This window comes from Littorina saxatilis, linkage group LG13, assembly GCF_037325665.1.
Source record: "Littorina saxatilis isolate snail1 linkage group LG13, US_GU_Lsax_2.0, whole genome shotgun sequence".
Classification (NCBI taxonomy): domain Eukaryota; kingdom Metazoa; phylum Mollusca; class Gastropoda; order Littorinimorpha; family Littorinidae; genus Littorina; species Littorina saxatilis.
In genome coordinates, this window is record NC_090257.1 from 24,312,263 (window position 1) to 24,332,262 (window position 20,000).

Below are 20,000 nucleotides of genomic sequence, written 5' to 3' on the forward strand. Positions count from 1 at the left end.
GCTTGTATTTGTTGTGGCATTATTTCGTGTTACAAAGGAACAACTAGTTTAATAGTAACGAATCTGTTTTTTCTTAACAGAGCAATACCCGCAGTTATAACTCTTGAGCTATGTCCACTTTACGTTAATTATTTCATAAACATGTTGTCTGTTCTGCCACTTCAGGGACATGTCAATCAATCAATGTATTGTGAATGTTACGTTTTGTCTGCAATGAAACATTTTTATTACAACATTTTCTTGTTTTTTGATTGTATTTTTTCAAGGTACAATGTGTATGCTAATTTCTTTTACATTGGCAAAACGAAACAGAAGTTAAGGATATTGTTTTCAGGGGCAGGGTCCAAATGCAAAATCGGAGTGTTTTAGTAAGTAACATGCATGTATTTGTAGATCTTACTTTTTCTGCCCCAAAAATGTGTACATTTTGTATCTTTTGAAACCAACTAAACATTACAATTATCTGTTGACACCAACTAAACATTACAATTATCTTTTGACACCAACTAAACAATAAAACTATCTCAGTATAATCTCAACTTTTTGAACGTTGCAGGCGACTCACAACTTCACGAGGTTGCCCCCAATCATGTACGCCACGACCTGAGTCATCTGAGCGAGCGTGACGTCATGAGTCTGAAGGCCGCCATGTTGGACATGCAACGCGATAAGGGCACGAGTGGTTATCAGGTACACAGGTTTTTTTATTTTTTTTTTTTTTAAAGAATCTGCAGTATTTTGTATGGCGTGGGCTGAAGCGCCTTTAAGCTTTAAAAGACAGAAATTACCTCACGTTGTTAGTCTGAAGACCGCTGTCACGAACTGAGAACTGCCTGAACAATCCCTCTCAATGCGGTCAATGCGCATGCGCCAATCTTGGGGAGATTAATCAGGTCGTTAACAACTTGACCTAACCCTAACCCTAACCTTTACCCTAACCCAAATCCTAATCCTAATCCTAACCCATGGTTCGTTCGGTTAAAAGGTCACATTTTTTAAGTCCAAGATTGGCGCATGCGCATTGACAGCATTGAGAGGGATTGTTCAGCAGAGTTTTCAGCTCGTGACACCGCCATGCTGGTTTTTTTTCTCAGCAGGATAAGGACACGAGTAGAATACAAGTTCAATGACCCAAAACAATACAAGTTAAAGTAGCTAAAAGCTTTATGAAATATGAAACTGAACTTGATTGTATTTTTACATGCCTTGTTCACCTTTTTTCAAATGAAGCTTGAACCGCAGGTTGCGGGTGTGTACAGAATGCACAAGGGCGGAAAGAAGCTAATACACCGCTGACCCCCCCCCCCAACCCCCCCTTCTCCACCCATATTGAATACGCATATTAAAATACGCACCCAGTGACTATCTTCATTGAAGTGTAGCTCACCTACTTTGGCGTAAACAAAATTACTGAGATATGCAGGGCTCTTGAGAAGAAGCTAAAACGGTTACATATATGAAACAATGTTCAACAACAGTATTGAGCCATTGACGAAAACGGAACAATAAAAACTATAAAAAGAGTTTAATTCGCCATATTGCATAAATACCTTTGCTGCTATTGTCCTGGTGTGGGTAATGAAGTGTTTGAAGCATCCATTTGTTAATTGACTCAGAATAGATATATAGGGACTACATCCTATCCTTTCCAGGTGTTTCTGTATATCTTTGGTTAACAATCCAAAAAATGTAAACTAAATGGTACAGGGGACTGTAGGTGAGAGAAATAGAACACGATAACAATAAAAAAGTACTCACCGGAAAACAGCAATAAGAATACATAAACAAGAACTAGTTTATATATTAGAACAGTCGAAAATAGTTCTTGTTTAGGCCTAAAAAAAAAAATAGGTGTGGTTTCGGTAACCCGACCTACCCTATTTTTAAGGGCCGATCCTATAACTTTTTATTACATTTGTCAAAACAAAAAAAAACAAAAAAGAGTGAAAATAACGAGTGCAAAAAACGCAATGAAAGCGAAAGCGCCCGAGTCGCACACTTATTTCCCTGTCAAGTAGGTTTAATTTGTACACATTAGAAAAAAAAGTAAAAAAAAAAAAAAAGTGATTGCCTACCTACCTACCCTATTTTTTTGGCTATGTTACCGTAACCACACCTATTTTTTTTTTTTTGGCCTTATGTATTCTTGTTGCTGTTTTGTGGTGAGTACATTTTTATTGTTATCTTGTTCAAAAACAGAGAGACTGCCAACGTTCCAAAATTCATTATTTTTACATAATATATCTTTGGTTCAACTCTGCATAATTTATAGTAGCTTAAAAATGGTAATCTTCGTCTTTGCGTGGGCCTGCAGAATATCGCAGCGTTCCACGGAGCCCCGGCGATGTGTCCCACACCTGAGGCTGCCGAGTATGCCTGTTGTGTTCATGGTATGCCTACCTTCCCCCACTGGCACAGGCTCTACACGGTAGAGGTGAGTATCGCATTGCAAATGAATATAATAAAGACGACAACAACAGCAACAAAGACGACGACGTTGACGACAGTAGAAACAACATGACACGACGACGACGACGACAAAAACAACAGTAACAACACCAACAACAGCAACAGTATTGTCACGCCCGACACCTTAATAATAATGTATTTGTTAGGGCCGAGCAGTACAAGCCTCCTCCTCTTGAGTTCACGAACACATAGTTATATTAGGTCACAATCAAAGAAAATTGGTTATAGTTTGGCACTACGTTCGCATGCTTCGCGGACCCGTGTCAGTCTTCGGGTTTGGCCAGCGAAGCCTTAGTACATGTAGTCTCCGTGTAGGCTGTCTTTTTAGTGTTGCTCTTTCAGTTTCAGACCGACAGATTGACGAACGTTTTTTGTTTTTGTATATCGCTTCACGCGACTTGTTTTTCTTTTTTTCCTCCTGCATCATTACTCATCTGGCTAACATCTTATTTAAACCAGACACTGTAGTCTAACCATCCTTGTCTGTCTGACACCAGATGGAGGACGCTCTGATCAAGCACGGGAGCAGCGTAGCCCTGCCATACTGGGACTGGACCCTCCCCATCGAGCATCTCCCTGACCTCTTCACCAAAGAGACGTACTACGACGCGTGGCGAGACGAGGTCATGGACAACCCCTTCGCTAGAGGCTACGTGTCGTCTGTGGGCGGCTTCACGGTCAGGGACCCCCAGCCTGAGCTGACCAAGCTGTCACGTGACGGCAAACACTCGGTGCTGTTCGATGAGGTCTTGCTGGCTTTGGAACAAACCGACTTCTGCGATTTTGAGGTGGGATTTGGTTTGTGAATGTTCTTAAGACCGTACAATGTGAGGATGAAAGTTGCGGAAAAAAACGACTATTGCGATTTTAAGGTGAGGTTAGGTTTGTAGGCTAAATGTTCTTAAGACCGTACAATTTGAGGATGAAAAACGGTTGTTCGTTTCAATGTTTGTTATTTTCTCAGATGCCAGATGATTTGGTAGCTCTCACTTACGCTTGTTGCGTATGTCTGCTTTGATTTTTTTTCTGTTGGCTTATAATTGATTTGTTTGAATTTGTGTGTATTCGTTTCTGTTTACTACAGGCACGATGATAAAACATGTGCTCATTTGTGAGAAGAAAAAAAAAGATAAGCGATGGGGAATTACTTAAGTTCCTGGTATGAATGATAACTTGTTTAAAGTCCTCTTTTACTTCATTTTTAATGTGGACTTTCTGTTAAAATGATAGCATGCACAGCTATGGCTAAATTCATTCCCTAACATGCTGGTATGGTGCGTTCTGGTGAGGGAAAATGCTTGTTTTGTGCGATATTTTTGCTTCATGCCTTTCCCAAGCCTTGTGTGGTGAGATAAATAACTAAAATAAATAAATAAATAACATAAATTATCATGAGCTTTTTAGGGACGAAAACAAACAATCACATTCCAAAATTAAACGTTTATTTTTATTTTTTATTCATCACTCACATAGGTGCAGTACGAGGTTCTCCACAACGCCATCCACTACCTGGTGGGCGGCAGGCAGACCTTCGCCCTTTCCTCTCTCGAGTACTCTTCCTACGACCCCATCTTCTTCGTGCACCACTCCTTCGTCGACAAGATCTGGGTCATCTGGCAGGAAATGCAGAAGCATCGCGGACTGTCCCACGACCGGGCCGACTGCGCCGTCAACTACATGAACGAGGTACTGCACCCCTTCGACTGGGCCCAGTTCAACACGGACGTCCGCACGCGCGCTCACTCCCTCCCCCAGTCTGTGTTCGACTACGAGGATCTGGGTTATCACTATGACAACCTGGAGCTTGGAGGCAAGACCCTGGAGGAGCTTGAGGAGCTGATTCACGACCAGCAGAGTCACCCCAGGGTGTTCGCCGGGTTCCACCTCCACGCCATTGGGACCTCTGCTGACGTCATGTTCGAAGTTTGCAAGACCGACGACGACTGCTACCGGGCTGGAGGGTTCTTCATCCTTGGAGGTCATCTGGAGATGCCTTGGACCTTCGATCGTCTCTACAAGTAAGTGCTCGATCACCCATGTTCCCATTCAAACCTCCACAATGTTTTATGCCACACAGTAGTTCTTGCTTTGAAAGTGGTCCTGTGTAGCCAAATAGGTTGACGAGACGTTAAAACTCAACGGCCAACCTGGTTTGGAAAGTTTAGAGTTACGAATGACGGCAGGCCTTGCATTTAAAGAGGAGAATTGTAAGACTTCAAAATAAGATTGCAAATATCGTGTTATTGACAGACTCCAGATACAGCCACGTGGAAGTGACGTCACAAACAAAACGAAGATTGCAAAGTTTGTTAACTCAGCTCCATGTTTGTTTGCTTGTTTGTTTGTTTTTTGCTTAACGCCCAGCCGACCACGAAGGGCCATATCAGGGCGATGCTGCTTTGACATATAACGTGCGCCACACACAAGACAGAAGTCGCAGCACAGGCTTCATGTCTCCCCCAGTCACAGTATTCTGACACCGAACCAACCAGTCCTAGCACTAACCCCATAATGCCACACCCTAGGCGGAGCAGCCACTAGATTGCCAATTTTAAAGTCTTAGGTATGACCCGGCCGGGGTTCTAACCCACGACCTCCCGATCACGGGGCGGACGCCTTACCACTAGGCCAACCGTGCCGGTCAGCTCCATGTGATAATTAAGTAAACATATAGTGCAATATTCTTAATACAATAACCATACGTGTTTTATCTGCCTCTTTTGAATGTTCTTGTTCTTGTAATTTTATTTCGGTGTGTATTTTAAAGTCGTTGACAGGCAGGTTAGACGTGTCGAAGGCAATTGTCCGTTTTAATGTATTCATTTTAATGGACAATAAAGTGATGTTATTGTTATTGTAAAAAAATTATTATTATTATTATTATTTATATTAATTCAGCGTGAGGACGAAGCTCACTCGGGGCTAAATGTAGATATGGGCGTATTTTTTATAAAACCAAATATGCTTTACATCACAGGTATGACATCACGGACACTCTCCATGACGCAGACATCTCCCCAGAGGACGTGTTCAATGCCCAGACCCCCTTCACGATCAAGTACTCGATTCACGCTGTCAACGGATCTGCCTTGCCTCTGTCTTCTGTTTCACCTCCCACCATCATCTTTGAGCCCGCTCATGGTATGCTATGAATACTAAGATCGTATTATTTATATTTAGTCGTACTGTATTATCCCATTGCTGGGGAATTTGGGTCGCTTTCTTCCATGAGAAAATACGTTTGCAGCAACAAAAGTAGTTCATGGTATGGATACTTAATTCGTACGTATGACATGAATACTAAGATCGTACTGTTTATATTTTCTCCCATTAGAAAATAAGCTTGCAACAACAAGAGTCGCGCTACCCATGTATGTGTATGTTCGTGTGCAATCAACTTCCTCTACATTCTGGCGGAATGAATGAGGTGTTTTACAAGTCAGAGTGGTGACACGGTGTTCGAAATGGTTTTCGAACGTTAAGTCTACCTGTTTAGGCTTTCTGCATGAAAGAAAGTGTTTATCTTGTATCAGTCTACTGTAGAGGGCTTACAAAAGATGGTAAACTTCATCTTGAACGATGATCTCCAAGGTGAACAAGAAGGAGAAGCCTAACATATGATCCATCAAGCCGGGGCGGGGATGTAGCTCAGTCGGTAGCGCGCTGGATTTGTATCCAGTTGGCCGCTGTCAGCGTGAGTTCGTCCCCACGTTCGGCGAGAGATTTATTTCTCAGAGTCAACTTTGTGTGCAGACTCTCCTCGGTGTCCGCGAACACCCCCGTGTGTACACCGGCGCAAGCATTAGACCAAGTGCGCACGAAAAAGATCCTGTAATCCATGTCAGAGTTCGGTGGGTTATAGAAACACGAAAATACCCAGCATGCTTCCTCCGAAAACGGCGTATGGCTGCCTAAATGGCGGGGTAAAAAACGGTCATACACGTAAAATTCCACTCGTGCAAAAAACACGAGTGTACGTGGGAGTTTCAGCCCACGAACGCAGAAGAAGAAGAAGAAGAAGAAGAAGAAGAAGGTAAAAGACTTCGCGAAGTCTTCGCACAGTTAACTTTGGGCTCAACCAAGGACATCCTTAATGGCTATAACGATGTGAGGATCATTCAACTTTAGAAGATCTACCGAAGATGATCAACTTAACCTTGAGAGGCAATCTCCGAGTGTGACTTAAACTAATTAGATAAGCATTCCATAAACTTGAGATGCGCAAGAGAGGCAGACCCAAGAACACCCGGCAACGAACGGTGGAAGGAGAACTGAAGAACCTGAACCATACGTATGAGTGGGGTACCACCCAGAGACTCGCCCAGAACAGACAGGAGTGGAGGTCCCTCGTTGTTGCCCTACACACCAACCGGTGTAACACGAGAAAATTACTCCCACGAGATTTTTACTCCGGAGTAAACATTTCGTACGAAAAAGTTACTCCCTTTACGAAAAAAGCACTCCCCCATTGCACGAGAAAATTACTCCCCAAGACAAGTGAGTTCCGAGTAAAAAATTCGTACAAAAATGTTACTCCCCTGACTAATAAATAACGAATAAATTACTTCACCCCAACACGAGCAATTTAACTTCCCATGCCAGGTGTACGAAATGTTTACTCCCTTGTCCCTTGTTAGTCTTGGTGGTGGAAGGGGTGGAAGGAGGGTAGCGCGACATTCGTGTGCGCGAGATCACTTATTGGCATTATCCCTTCGCCCGCATCCCATTTTTACGTACGAGATTTTTTACTGTAAGTAAAAAAAAATGGGGAGTAAAAATTTCGTGGGGGGAGTAATTTTTTCGTGCCTTGGGGAGTTTTTTTCTCGGACGAAAAGTGTACTCGGAGTAAGAATTTTGTACGAAATATTTACTCCGGAGTAAATTTTTCGTGGAGTAAAAATTTCGTGTTACACCGGCATAACTAGCAGTAAGCAAGTAGGTTAGTACGTCCATCAACTTACCTTTCTGGACTTTTTCCTCTCTCCTCTAGGTGCCTCTCAGGACCACACGTCCTACTCCGTGGCCGGGGTCGGGGTGCGTAAGGACATCAACACGCTGACAGCAGAGGAGACGGAGAGTCTTCGTGACTCGCTCCGCGAGATGCAGGAAGGGGGAAGTGGGCTGCCGTACCAGCAGTTTGCCAGTTGGCACGGATGGCCCGCATCCTGCGAGCACGACGGACACCCTGTGGCCTGCTGTCACCACGGAATGGCTAGCTTCCCTCAGTGGCATCGCCTGTATGTCAGGTGAGATGGGCACAAACCTGCACGTGTATTTGGCCTTGTTTTATTTCTCCTGGCTGGCGTATGACAGGTGTCATATTTGCCAGCAAACCGGACGCACTGTTAGCACATCATAGCTAACTTCTCTGAGTGACATCGCCTGTGTGCCATGTGAGATTGAGAGATATATGATTTCTGTTGTGTTTTGAGTCCTGCTGCCATCAATACATAGCCAATTGTCCACGGTTGCATCGATTTTTGTCAGGTAAGTTTTTCACAAACGTGCTCATGCGTGTATCCTTGTTGCCTTTCCTGTTTTTGTGTACATCTTGGCTGGCGAAAGCGACAAAGTGTCATCTCTGCCAGCAAAATAGAATCATTGTCACCTGCTCTCGTCACTACATGACAGGCTTCTGTGAGTGGCATCGTCTATTTGCAATGTGAGTTAGATAAAAATTGAACTAGAAACAGAGAAACACAGGAGGCATTCATAAATAATGTTTGCTGCTATTACACCCTTGGAAGCGGGCGAAGGGACTATTTTTGTTCAACAAAACTGACTTTAAGTCATTGCACAGGAGACCCGTTCAAGACGCCCTTCATTATTGCAAACTAAAACTGAATGTCATTTAGATTTTGATGGTGGTTACAGAACCCTTGAGATTGTGATGGTGATTGTGATGGTGATTGTAATTATGATTATGATGGTGATTGTGATGGTGTTGATGATGGTGATTGTGATGGTGGTTACAGAATCCTAGAGATGGTCATGACGTTCCGAGGAGCCCGGGTAGGCATCCCTTACTGGGACTGGACCCAGGCCTTCACAGAGTTGCCCGCCCTAGTGACGGAGGAGGAGAACAACCCGTTCCATCACGGCGTCATTGAAGCCCTCAACATGACGACGTCACGAGCCCCACGACCTCAGCTCTTCAATGACCCTGAGCACGGCGATGAGTCCTTCTTCTACAGACAGGTATGACTTGTGGATAGTTTTTTTTAAGGAGCTCTTTTTCGATTGCTTGAGGAACTCTACAATATGTTTCGTATGGGAGGAAATGTTTCCTGAAATAAACATTAACTTTAAACAAAACTTCTGACTGTTTGATGAACATTGACGTCTAGGATCTGGACGTTCAGTTCACTCTGACCTTTCTATGTCAAGGTGTTGCTGGCCTTCGAACAACGTGACTGTTGTGACGTAACTGACGTCATCACTACCTTTACCTATGTTTAACACTGCCTCACCCTATATTTTCTTTACGCCAGGTGTTGCTAGCTTTCGAGCAGCGTGATTACAAGGACCGAACTAACGTGACCACTGCCTCAACCTATATTTTCTTTACGCCAGGTGTCTCTAGCTTTCGATTTGCGTGATTACAAAGACCAAACTAACGTCATCACTGCCTCAACCTGTATTTCCCTTACGCCAGGTGTTGCTAGCTTTCGAGCAGCGTGATTACAAGGACCGAAATAACGTGAACACTGACTCAACCTGTATTTTCTTTATGTCAGGTGTTGCTTGTGTTACATTATGCGCAGCAGTACGTGCACCGTCTTACTAAGCAAAGGGAACTAACGCTGTTCGTACTTCCTCTTCTGTCCAAATGGCGCACGAGTAAAAGCCAACCGCCACCGGTAGCTGTTGATTTGTCTTTCTTGGTATGAGAGACGAAGGAAGAAACATAACAGCTAGCCTTCGAGCTGCGTGATTACAAGGACCAAAATAACGTGATCACTGACTCAACCTATACTTTCTTTACGCCAGGTGTTGCTAGCCTTCGAGCAGCGTGACTACTGTGACTTCGAGGTGCAGTTCGAGGTGGCCCACAACGCCATCCACTCGTGGATTGGAGGCACCAGCCCCTACGGCATGTCCACCCTAGAGTACTCTGCCTATGACCCCATCTTCTTCATTCACCACAGCAACGTCGACAGACAGTTCGCCATCTGGCAGGTAGGGTTTTGCGCTGTATGACAACGGTGATGATGATGATGATGATGATGATGATGATGATGATGATGATGATGATGATGATGATGATGCACCTCCCTTATTTCTTCCTACACGCTTGAAAGAAAACAAGCAAACACAAACACAAGTAGAGTACTCCGAGGCTGCTGATTCAAAGGATAAAACCTGATTTAAATGGGATTTTGTTTTGAAAATCTGTTCTCTCCAACCTTTGTAGAAGTAATGTGTGCCTTCTTTAGCGTTCTCTGCGTGCTTGGACAAAGAAGCAGAAATAGAAAAAAACGAGCAAAGTCCTTCTCACATTGTGGCTGCAGATTCAAACGCTAAACCTGATTCTAAATATTGATCAAAACAATTACCTAACCTGGTTACTGGCGTGTCTTCTTTTTATCTCAACGTGCATCATCTTTTGTCGCCAGGCTTTGCAGAAGTACCGCGGGCTGGACTACAACACGGCCAACTGTAACATACAGGAGCTGCGCCAGACTCTGGAACCCTTCGACAGCCCTCACAACCCCGTCTCTATAATCCGCGAACACGCCACTGCCATCGACGCTTTCAACTACGACCAGTTCAGCTACCAGTACGACAACCTCAACTTCCACGGCCTGACCATCTCACAGCTGGACGATCTTCTGGAGGAGCGCAAGGACGAGGATCGTGTCTTTGCCAACTTCCTGCTGCATGTGAGTTCATGGGATCAGTGGCTTTTTGTTTCGTGTTAATTTTGTAAGGTTTTTGTTTGTGTGAGTGGAGTGCGTTTATCCTTTGTGAGTTTTTGGTGTTAGGGTTGTCGTTTGGTGATCTCTTGGAGAAGCAGAAGGATGAGGATCGTGTTTTTGACAACGTTATGCCGCATTTTTAGTTTATTGTGTCTCTCCCTGTGTTTGTTTTATTTAAAAAAAATGTTGGTCAATTGTGTGTGTGTGTGCGTGTGACATAGACATAGAACACTTTATTATCTCAACGAGAAACTCAGGTGTGTGTGTGTATGTGTGGGGGGGGGGGGGGGGGTTGGGTTTGCGTTTCTGTGTATTTCTGTGTATTTCTGATTGTCTGTGGCTGTGTCTGTGTCTGTATATCTCTGTATGTCTGTCTATGCCAGGCGACATGTTCAGATACACTCAAAAGTAAACAAAACCAAAAAATTGTCTGATCATGTACGCGTTCCAGTTCTCTCCTGCAACTGAATTAATATCCCTGTCTCAAAAATCCATCCCTCTATTTTCTAAACAGAACATTGGCACAAGCGCCGACGTGGAGTTTGACCTCTGTGACGCAGAGGAACACTGTCAGTTTGCGGGCACTTTCGCTATTCTTGGAGGCCCGCTCGAGATGGCCTGGCGTTTTGACAGACTCTTCAAGTATGACGTCACTTCCGTCTTCAGGCAGATGCGCCTGCGCCCTGACTCGGTGTACCACTTCCGGGTTCATCTGACAGCTGTGAACGGCACAGAACTGGACGCGCATTTGATCGAAGATCCCTCCGTGAGCTTCCTCCCCGGCCGTGGTGAGTCGGGTGAAGAGACCTATTTTTCTTGAAGTGAAGTGAAGACCTCGCAGAGTAGCAATATAATGTCAAAGCGCCGTCAGGCAAATATGGCTGCTAATTCTTGGACAGTTGACAATGAAAATGACAATTCTTTATTTAACGAGGGTAATAGGAAAAGCAGTTACCTGCTTTATGTGTGCATCCAGCACTCGCCCTGAAGAGGGACTAACTAAAAAACTAACAAAACAATTCTATATTTTAACAAATAACTAAAGTGAGAACACATTATACATATGAACACAAAATGCATTGCATAGAGGCAAATGGCGAGTTCATTGATGGGAATTTAATGGTATAGAGCAGTTTGCACTGATAAAACAAGAGACACTGTGAGTGTTAACCACACACAGACTGCTACATACACGCACTCATTTATGCATGTGCTCAAGGACATACACACACGCACTCACTATTAACACACATTCGCATACGCTCTCCCCCACCATCTCCCCCTCACCACACACACAAGAGCACGGACACACACGTAACACTATCGTTCAAAATTCAATCAGGATCGGCTTTTGACTGAAGGCGCATCATTTTGATTGTCTTAAACATTCTTTTCAAAAGGCAGCCAGATTATGTAGTTTTTGGATTCCGTCATGAAGCCATATTCTTTATCATTATTTTCACTCTGTGGTTGTACAGGTGAACATTTACTGACGATTAAGTCAGTTTTAAAAATAATATTGCGGCAAATAATTATGATGCTGAAAAGGCGAATAAGATTCTTTCTTTCTTTCTTTCTTTATTTGGTGTTTAACGTCGTTTTCAACCACGAAGGTTATATCGCGACGGGGAAAGGGGGGGAGATGGGATAGAGCCACTTGTTAATTGTTTCTTGTTCACAAAAGCACTAATCAAAAAATTGCTCCAGGGGCTTGCAACGTAGTACAATATATGACCTTACTGGGAGAATGCAAGTTTCCAGTACAAAGGACTGAACATTTCTTACATACTGCTTGACTAAAATCTTTACAAAAATTGACTATATTCTATACAAGGGTAAAAGGAGAAACAGAATCCGTTAGTCGCCTCTTACGACATGCTGGGGAGCATCGGGTAAATTCTTCCCCCTAACCCGCGGGGGGTGGCGAATAAGATATTGACCGAGAATGAGGATGACAGTGACAGGGATAGCAGCGTATTTGACAACCATAATGATAAACATACGCGTAATTTTTTTTGTTATAAAACTCATTAACATTATAGCCTATGTATTGACGTCCTGAAGCCTGTCTTGTTCCTCGGGAATGGGGGCGATATACCCCCAAATTGTCGAGATATAATAAATCAGAAATAATAATAAGGGTATTTATAGGGCGCAAATCCTAAAATCGTTCTAAGCGCCAATGATCATCATTGTTTGTGTTTTGCCTTTTCGGTTTCTATATACATATATGTATTTCTCAGATCACGGCGTAAGCCACGCCCATGCTCATGAAGACCCAATCCCATTGGCCAGTGAAGACGTCACACGGTATGAGGTGTCCTCCCTGAGTTTGGAGCAATCCAGCAACCTTCGCAACGCCCTCTACAAACTTCAGGTACATATCTCTCATTGCTAACTTTAAAAGAAAAACGCAGTTATTTTCAGAAATGCAGATCTCCGCAACGCCCTCTACAAACTTCAGGTACATATCTCTCATTGATAACTTTAAAAGAAAAACGCAGTTCATTTTCAGAAATACAGGCAAAGTAAAAGTCTCACCGAGAACGCAAAGCAGGGGGTACAGCCCATATCATTTCTAAGATGATTGACAATCTCCCGCTATTCTTCATGGTTAGGAGACGTTTCGAAATCCAACTTGGACACAGACATTTCTTAAGCAAGGTTTCATATATACAAAAAAGTGTCACGGAGAAGTGACAAATAACGTCATGGGGGCCGGTCTACAATTTCATTTCAAAGATGAAGTAAAACGACTAATAAATCAAGAAAGAAACAAATCAACAAGGACGAAGACAAAAAGAACCGAAGACAAAAATAGACAATCGATTGTCATATAGGAAGCAATAGAAGAATGGTGCTCAAGGGTTAGACTGAGAGCACAGATCGAAACTTGCTAAACTCTTTTTCTTGCAAATCAATTTTCTCTTGCCATCAGTCAATGCATTGATTTTGAATTAAGCACAGTTTCCCTGATTTGAGCCATCTGTCGGCATAGTCCAGGGGCGGGTCCAGGGGGGAGGGGGGGGGTGTCTGGGGTTTCAGGACCCCCCCCCCCCCCTAGCCTAAAAAAAAAAGAAAAAAAATGAAAATAAAGAAAAACTTATGGCTCAGATTGCACCAGATTGCTCCATTTTTCCTTGTTTTTTATCCAAATGTTTCCGGGGGGGCATGCCCCCGGACCCCCTAGGAGCCGGCCTTTCTTTTCTAAGTGACGATTTCAGAAAGTAGTTGGGTAATTTATTGGCTCAGGTTACACCAGATCGGTCAATTGTCCTTGTTTTGATCTAAATATGTGTTCTTAAATTTAATTTTTAGAAGGTGTATAAGAGGAAGTTTCTTGGCTCAGATTGCACCAGTTTGCTCCATTTTCCTTGTTTGTATCGAAAATGTTCGGGGAGGGGGGGGAGGTGCATCCCCCCGGACCCCCCTAGGAGGTTCGAACGCTTGACGCCCTCAACTATAATCGCTTCGCGTCGTCGAATTGTCCCTAAAAAAAAATTGGAAACCCCCCCAAAAAATGATGTGATCCGCCCCTGTAGTCCGACTGAAGCAGCTGCCCGTGACTCCTAAAAAGTAAACAGATTTCTGATATCGATACATAAATGTGACCCTCCACCACGAAATGAGTCGCATGTCACCTCGCGCGGTTCTGCGCTAGGCTTGATATAAGTCCGGAGAGTGTTCGGTAACAGTGTGAGGGTCACCTTAGTCACAGGCTTATAACTCAAACAGTGTTCGCTCTTTTCTAAAACGATTTTCACCACTGGATAGAGCATAAAAAACTCTGTATGAAAATGTAAAAATATGAAAATCATGCAAAGGCGACATGCGACTCATTTCGTGGTGGAGGGTCACAAATGGCGTCTGTATGTTTAACCGATATGTGACATTTGACAAAGACCGTGACAGTCATTATTCAACTAACAATGATTGTGTAGATCTGTGTCGAATGTTATTTTCATATTAGACAGCTTTCCCGAAACTACACAAAAATGCACATCTGACAAAAATTGACGCGAACTTTGACAGTCGCTGTCCAACTCGAACAGCTTGCACAGTCTCCTAGAACAATGACTGTCTCGGTCTGCAATGTCTCTTGTCATAATTTAGTCAAACATGCAAGTCATGTAACATTTTTCTCGTACCTAGAGCGACCATGGACCCAACGGCTTCGAAGCCATCGCCAGTTTTCACGGTGCCCCGGGCCTGTGCCCGGAGAACGGCGGGAAGCTTCGCATCGCTTGCTGCAGGCACGGAATGCCCGCATTCCCTCACTGGCATCGCCTGCTGACTGTTCAGTTTGAGCGTGCCCTGAGAGACAAGGGGGCGGTGGTGGGTGTGCCTTACTGGGACTGGACACGCCCCGTCAAAGCCCTGCCTTCTCTGCTGACTGACCCGTATGACAACAACCCTTTCAGATCGTGAGTTGTTTGTTGATGGACGTACTAACCTACTTGCTTACTGCTAGTTATGCCGGTTGGTGTGTAGGGCAACAACGAGGGACCTCCACTCCTGTCTGTTCTGGGCAAGTCTCTGGGTGGTACCCCACTTATACGTATGGTTCAGGTTCTTCAGTTCTCCTTCCACCGTTCGTTGCCGGGTGTTCATGAGTCTGCCTCTCTTGCGCATCTCAAGTTTATGGAATGCTTATCTAATTAGTTTAATTCACACTTGGAGATTGCCTCTCAAGGTTAATAGTAGTTGAGACTTTTCGTAGATTCATTAACTCATCTAAGAAGTTAACACAACAAGAGCAAGAATACTTATCTGTTTGTATGTTTCACAACGGCAACCTACTTATTGACCAAATACCTGCTAATGCTTTTTTTCCGCGGTCATCGGGTTTATGTCCCCACAGGCCTGGCCTGTTTTCAAGACGGCGACATTTTAAATCCAGAAAATTGCATTGAAGTTAAAGGACACACAGTAATGTTCTGAGACCCAGCACACTTGAAGCTAACGGAATCCCACAAAACGAAGTATGACTGCCTAAATTGCGGGAGAAAACGACCATACAGATGAAAGACCATCATGTGTGTCTACAAGTGAACTTGGGAATTGCAGCCCACGAACGACGAAGAAAAAGAAAAGAAGAACAAGAACAAGAACAAGAAGAAGAACAAGAAGAAGAAGAAGAACAAGAAGAAGAAGAACAAGAAGAAGAAGAACAAGAAGAAGAAGAAGAACAAGAAGAAGAAGAAGAAGAAAAAGAAGAAAAAGAAAAGAAGAAGAAGAAGAAGAACAAGAAGAAGAACAAGAACAAGAACAAGAACAAGAACAAGAACAAGAACGGTTACCTGGTTTACCGCTTTGCCCGAGCGACCTTACGAAGATTTCTTGACGAACACATCATACAATAATAGTCTGTGAGTGTGACTCCTCGGACTTAAGACTAACAAAAAAATGGTGTTTTCAGGTACCGCATCAGCTTCGTCGAACAGTACACATCGAGAGACGTTCAGGCGGAACTGTTCAAACATCCGTCAGAAGGAGACCTGGAGTCGCTTTTCCACCAGGCCTTGGAGACGCTTGAAGAAAACAACTACTGTGACTTTGAGGTCTGTCGTACAAACGACCTTACACTCCATACACCTTTAATATTTGCAGATGAAGAAACTGTATGCACTGTACTTGTGTTTTTAGTCTTCCTTTGTGCTGTAAAAGCGCCGGCGCAACACTCTGTTGTTGAAATGTATGTCTTCCCTTCTTCCATTCTTGTGTTACAATCGATTGTATGCACTATACTTGTGTTTTTAGTCTTCCTTTGTGCTGTAAAAGCGCCGGCGCAACACTCTGTTGTTGAAATGTATGTCTTCCCTTCTTCCATTCACGCTTGTGTTACAATAGATTGTATGCACTATACTTGTGTTTTTAGTCTTCCTTTGTGCTGTAAAAGCGCCGGCGCAACACTCTGTTGTTGAAATGTATGTCTTCCCTTTTTCCATTCACGCTTGTGTTACAATAGATTGTATGCACTATACTTGTGTTTTTAGTCTTCCTTTGTGCTGTAAAAGCGCCGGCGCAACACTCTGTTGTTGAAATGTATGTCTTCCCTTCTTCCATTCACGCTTGTGTTACAATAGATTGTATGCACTGTACTTGTGTTTTTAGTCTTCCTTTGTGCTGTAAAAGCGCCGGCGCAACACTCTGTTGTTGAAATGTATGTCTTCCCTTCTTCCATTCTTGTGTTACAATCGATTGTATGCACTATACTTGTGTTTTTAGTCTTCCTTTGTGCTGTAAAAGCGCCGGCGCAACACTCTGTTGTTGAAATGTATGTCTTCCCTTCTTCCATTCACGCTTGTGTTACAATAGATTGTATGCACTATACTTGTGTTTTTAGTCTTCCTTTGTGCTGTAAAAGCGCCGGCGCAACACTCTGTTGTTGAAATGTATGTCTTCCCTTCTTCCATTCACGCTTGTGTTACAATAGATTGTATGCACTATACTTGTGTTTTTAGTCTTCCTTTGTGCTGTAAAAGCGCCGGCGCAACACTCTGTTGTTGAAATGTATGTCTTCCCTTCTTCCATTCTTGTGTAACAATCGATTGCTATTTTTAATCACTGTCCGATCTTTTCTCGGGATGGAAGCTGGTTTTTGGTATGTGTCCAAGGGATGTTCTTATTAAAATTTCATGTAAATGGCAGATATCAGATGATGAGCTTCACTGTTTTCATGGGAAAGACTTTTCCTTTTTATTTTCATTGTAACTGGTATTAACTTTTGATTTCTTTCGTATGTTACTTTAAATGGACATTCTGGCATTCAAGAAGTTTGGAATTTTACATTTCTTTAATCACATGTCGTCATGAAACATTAGGTAAGATTTTGTGAGCATTTATAGTACATTTCTAACTTGTTTTGATCCTGTTATAAGTATGTTGTGGTGTTCTCTCAGTTTTTCTCTCTCAACAAAACAACAAAGAAACAAACAATTTTCATCTAACCTTACAGGTTCAGTACGAGATGCTTCACAACGCGGTGCACGAGCTAGTGGGCGGGTCACGCAAGTACGGCATGTCCACGCTGGAGTACTCTGCCTTCGATCCCTTCTTCATGATCCATCACTCCAGCATCGACCGCATCTGGAAGATCTGGCAGACCCTGCAGAAGCTTCGCCACAAGCCGTTCAACTTCGCGCGCTGTGCCGGCCGCAGCCTCTTCAAGCCTATGGAGCCCTTCGCCTACGAGAGCGTCAATGCTGACCCTATCACACGCGCCAACGCCGAGCCCGTGCATGTGTTTGACACGGAGAAGTTCCACTACCACTACGACAGCTTGGAGCTGAACGGCCACAGCGTGAAACAGCTGCAGGAGATGGTGGACAGCATGCGCAACAGCCCCAGGGTCTTCGCTGGCTTCCTTCTGCACGGTGTCGGCACCAGCGCCAGCGTCCACGTCGATGTTGTGGCTGCTGATGGTAGTAAGGTGAGTGTAGGTGTGGGTGTTTTTTTAGAAAGTGTGCAAGCGCAGATCGGTTGGTTTTTCATTGTGTGTGAGGTAATGCGGTTTATCCTACATACGTGAGAGAGAAACTCGTGAGATAATAATCGTTCAAATCACACGTGTGTATATCATGTAAATGAGGTCATGTCAAACAAGTCTGGCAGGGACCTGTTTTTCCACTGCTTATGATGCCAAAGTCACCGAGACAAACGTCATTATAGAATTAAAAAAATGCGCTCGCTAATTACCTTCGATGAATTTTTAGAACTTTCGCTTTCGCTCGCAGTTCAATATTTAAAAAAACAACCTCGTGTAAATCTGGTACGACACAGCAAGCCATGTAGTATTCTCTATATACTACTTGTAGTGATTTATCGTGAAAAGGCTTAGCTTTGTTGTATGGCTTGTATGAGTGTCGGTTTACATAGAAAGGGCGCAGATCGGCTGATTTGGAATGGTGTTTGAGAGAATGCGGTACATAATTATAGTGATTTCTCGTGACAAGAATTAGCTTTGTTGTCGGGCTTTCGGGTGAGTGTTGGTTTTGATAAAAAGTGCGCAGATCGGTTGGTTTGGCATGATGCGGTATAATAATAGTGATTTCTCGTGACAAGACTTATCTTTGTTTTTGGCCTCGCTTGGAACTCCTTTTTCTTTTTCCTCCTATCCCATTGTAATGTCATGTTGCTGCCTTTCTCACTGTCTCTCTGTCTGTCTCTCTGCCTGTCTCTCTGTCTCATGTCTCTGCCTCTCTCTCCGACAGCTTTAAAAGAAACATCTTTTCGTCGTCTCTTTATGCAAAGTCGTCCCTGGTGACGAATTTTATGAACAAAGAAATGAAACGGAACAGACACATCTTCAATGTCATATTTTATCCACACAAAAAGCCACCTAAGTTAATAATCACACACCACACATCTCCTTCCGTCGCAGGTGAACGCAGGTAACTTCTACGTGCTGGGAGGAGAGGAAGAGATGCCGTGGGCTTACGAGAGACCCTACAAACTGGACATCACAGATGCGATCAGCAAAGCCGGGCTCGCTCACGGCGACACGGTCCACCTGAGCACGAGGGTCGCGCGCTACGACGGCACCCCCTTGAACGTCACCTTCCCTTCCTCCCTCATCATCGAGCGCCCGGCCAACGCCGACTATGACGTGCTGGTGGTGCAATTTGGAGCTGAACAGGCTAAGGACTACAAGGTAAGGGTGTGTGTGTGGGGGGGGGGGGGGTGGGGGTGTGTGTGTTGTGTGTGGGGTTGTATGTAGGGGGAGGGGGTAAGTGTGTGGGGTGGGGGCTGTGTGTGTGTGTTTGCGTGTATATGTATGTGTGTGGGAGGGGGGTTGGTTGTGTGTGTGTGTTTGTGTTTGTGTGTGTGTGTGTGTTAGTGTGTGTGTGTGTGTTAGTGTGTGTGTTAGTGTGTGTGTGTAGGGAGGTAGGTCTAAGTGTGTGTGGGTGTGGGTGCGTGTGTGCATAGTTAGAGGTGTTGTCAAACTAGAAATCTGTTTTGGTCTTTGGTCTTTGGGACCGTGCACTGCTGCTGCTGCTCGAACTCCTCTTTCATATAGTTCCTTTTTCTTCGTCTTCTTTTTTATGATGTTAGTAATTGCCTATTTTCTTTTCCTTGGTCTTATTCTTGTTGTTTTGATTGTTGTGGTTGTACCCTTCCTTCTTCTCCTCCTCCTTCCTCTCCTTCTTGTGATGATGATGATGATGATGATGATGATGATGAGATGATGATGCCTACCACCAATGTGTTGCCCTTGTGTACTCTTCCATTCAGGTGAGGGTAAAACGCGGTACCCGGGTCAGGTTCCACTCCACCCTAGAAGGGTATGTGGGCCAGGTGAAGGAACTGGGGACGTACACCAACAGCCAGCTGTGTGTCATCCCCCCAGGCCTGGCCAACTCCTACGAGCTGGAGATGGAGCACAAACTGGAGCCCGGTGACTACTTCTTCACCGACTTCGACCGGTCCGGCTGTCTGGCTGGCCACAGGATCATGATCAGCGTGGATCAGGATTGGAACTGATTCCACCACAGGACCCGGGCCACCAGGATGTTTAAAAACAAATGGTTTTGATGTTTAATTTTTTTATGTTTTATTTTTTTCCTGGTCACGTGCTCATTGTGAACGAAGACCTGGAGTGAGGTGATTTCA

General features: G+C 44.0%; 1 protein-coding gene across 3 annotated transcripts in view; it reads left to right on the forward strand.

Annotated features, from left to right (window-relative positions):
• LOC138945333 (hemocyanin 2-like) overlaps positions 1-20,000 on the forward strand; it is a 55,142-nt gene that overhangs the window by 34,056 nt on the left and 1,086 nt on the right. For all 3 annotated transcript variants that reach the window (XM_070316758.1, XM_070316759.1, XM_070316760.1), the window contains 16 exons: positions 557-690; positions 2,315-2,434; positions 2,967-3,257; positions 3,943-4,487; positions 5,447-5,610; positions 7,460-7,715; positions 8,445-8,667; positions 9,460-9,648; positions 10,086-10,352; positions 10,903-11,176; positions 12,632-12,765; positions 14,541-14,812; positions 15,808-15,949; positions 17,347-17,820; positions 18,772-19,041; positions 19,623-20,000. The exon at positions 19,623-20,000 is cut by the window's right edge and continues 1,086 nt beyond it. In XM_070316758.1, coding sequence (XP_070172859.1) covers positions 557-690; positions 2,315-2,434; positions 2,967-3,257; positions 3,943-4,487; positions 5,447-5,610; positions 7,460-7,715; positions 8,445-8,667; positions 9,460-9,648; positions 10,086-10,352; positions 10,903-11,176; positions 12,632-12,765; positions 14,541-14,812; positions 15,808-15,949; positions 17,347-17,820; positions 18,772-19,041; positions 19,623-19,871 — 4,004 coding nt within the window. In that variant the 3' untranslated portion in view covers positions 19,872-20,000. The remainder of the gene's footprint in view (positions 1-556; positions 691-2,314; positions 2,435-2,966; positions 3,258-3,942; positions 4,488-5,446; positions 5,611-7,459; positions 7,716-8,444; positions 8,668-9,459; positions 9,649-10,085; positions 10,353-10,902; positions 11,177-12,631; positions 12,766-14,540; positions 14,813-15,807; positions 15,950-17,346; positions 17,821-18,771; positions 19,042-19,622) is intronic.